This window comes from Cyprinodon variegatus, unplaced genomic scaffold (assembly GCF_000732505.1).
Source record: "Cyprinodon variegatus isolate N-32 unplaced genomic scaffold, C_variegatus-1.0 Scaffold1166, whole genome shotgun sequence".
NCBI lineage: Eukaryota > Metazoa > Chordata > Actinopteri > Cyprinodontiformes > Cyprinodontidae > Cyprinodon > Cyprinodon variegatus.
In genome coordinates this window covers 190,049-191,900 of record NW_015151619.1, presented here as the reverse complement: position 1 = coordinate 191,900, position 1,852 = coordinate 190,049, and the positions used below count along the sequence as shown (strand labels likewise).

Below are 1,852 nucleotides of genomic sequence, written 5' to 3'. Positions count from 1 at the left end.
TTTATTAGTCGTTCCCTCTTTGGAGCAGGTACAGGGTTGTGCATGTGTGTTTTTTTTTTACGGAGAGTGCTGGTTTTTTCAAAAATATCCTCCACTATACCTTTAAATTCAACACTAATCTGAGTGCATTTTGTTCCCACTGTGAATTAGTGTAAAATGACCTCTTTACATAGTGTATATCTCACTCCAGTTGTAATAACTCTAAAAGAGTCAACGTGTTTGGACGCTGCATATTACGTTTCTCTGTAAACTGTTTATTCTTTTTATCTTCATGTATATAACGTCATCAGTCATGATAGTTTTCGGGCTTTAAGCAGGAAAATGTTCAAATTAGAAACTAAATTCTTCAAAAAGTATGATGCAATGGAGCAAAACTGACTTTTTTCACAGAAGGGAGGCTGAAAGCTCCAGGACAGGTCCAGCTGACAGGTGAGGGTCTCCCGCCCCACCAGGTCATAGCCAGGATCGCACTGGTAGGTGATTCTGGCTCCCCGCACCAACGCAACGTGTGAAGTCGTCTTCCAGCCGTTCTGGATCTCAGGCAGATCAGGACAGGAGTCGTTTCGGGACACCTCTGCAAAGAGAAATTACAGACGAGAGTTTGATTAATAGCCCCGGTTTGATGGGGTCAGGCGCTGAGGTCCATGCTTGGCTGCAATAAACATTTCCATCTCCGTCACAATTAGTAAGGGTCAAAAAGTCAGCGTGAACAGAAGCACTACAGCTGATCATGGCATGATACTCTCACTGAGAAGATGGATGGATTCATTGTGCTGCTGCTCCACCGTGGAAAGAATGATGGATTTTATCTCTGCCCGATCCTCTTTAAATATCACCTCTCAGCTGGATTCACACAAGGACAGCCTCATAGTGAAGCTGGAGCTTGCAGCAGCTCTTTACATGCCCATAGAAATTAAAATTTTTCTCTGTATTCTTTTATTATAAAGAAAGCAGAATAAATCAGGGCCCTGGTTTCAAGATGGGGTAAAAATTTGCAAGAAGTCTGAATTTGAAAAGGGTTTCTATACTAAGGTACAGACTTTTGTTGAGTCTAAAACTGACAGGATATTTGATTTTACTGAAAATTGAGGAAAAAATAAAAGATTTATTATTTATTTAAGTAACTGTTCTTAACAGTATTTACAGTTATTGGCACTGCATTGCAAAATGATTTAGAAATAATAATTTTTTAATTATTATTATTATTATTAAATGTATTTACCCTTCATTTTAGTAGGTAAATAATGATTTGCCAATGGAATGATTACTTTTACTCTTAAAATAAGATCAGTAGATATTAACCTGAAAAAGGAAAATAGTTTTTTCTTATTTTAAATGTAAATTGTCTTGTTCCATTGTCAAAGCGTCTCACTTACCTGCTCAATTCAAGAAAAAATGCACTTATTTAAAAAGAAAATCTTATTTAGATTTACATTTTTTGCAGTATGGAGGATTTTTCTATAATGAGGATAAACCTGACCAGTGTATTAAATGGAAAATTAAATTAAAATGATTACTCATTAATTCCAGCATTTGATATGCTATTTTTTCATCAACATGTTTTACTCCTTTAGGTCTAATTAATACAGCAAGGTTCTCAGACTTTTCTTTGTCGGCCCTCTTTTTGATTTAAAAGAAGGTTTTCATGCCCTCCTTCAACCAATCAGTTGAATAAAGAAAAGTCAACCAGACTGCTATAAAATCTATATAAAATTCAATCTATATAAATAATAAATAAAATCTATATGGCAATAAATAACTACAATATCCTTTAAATAACCACCACTTTTAAAATGTAATTACTTTAATTGCTTATTTTAGGGCATAAAATGTCATTTTATTTGTGACCCCT

General features: G+C 34.9%; 1 protein-coding gene across 1 annotated transcript in view; it reads right to left on the bottom strand.

Annotated features, from left to right (window-relative positions):
- Positions 1-1,852, bottom strand: part of sez6l (seizure related 6 homolog (mouse)-like) — a 184,540-nt gene that overhangs the window by 18,279 nt on the left and 164,409 nt on the right. Inside the window, exon 11 of the mRNA XM_015400958.1 lies at positions 380-574. Coding sequence (XP_015256444.1) covers positions 380-574 — 195 coding nt within the window. The remainder of the gene's footprint in view (positions 1-379; positions 575-1,852) is intronic.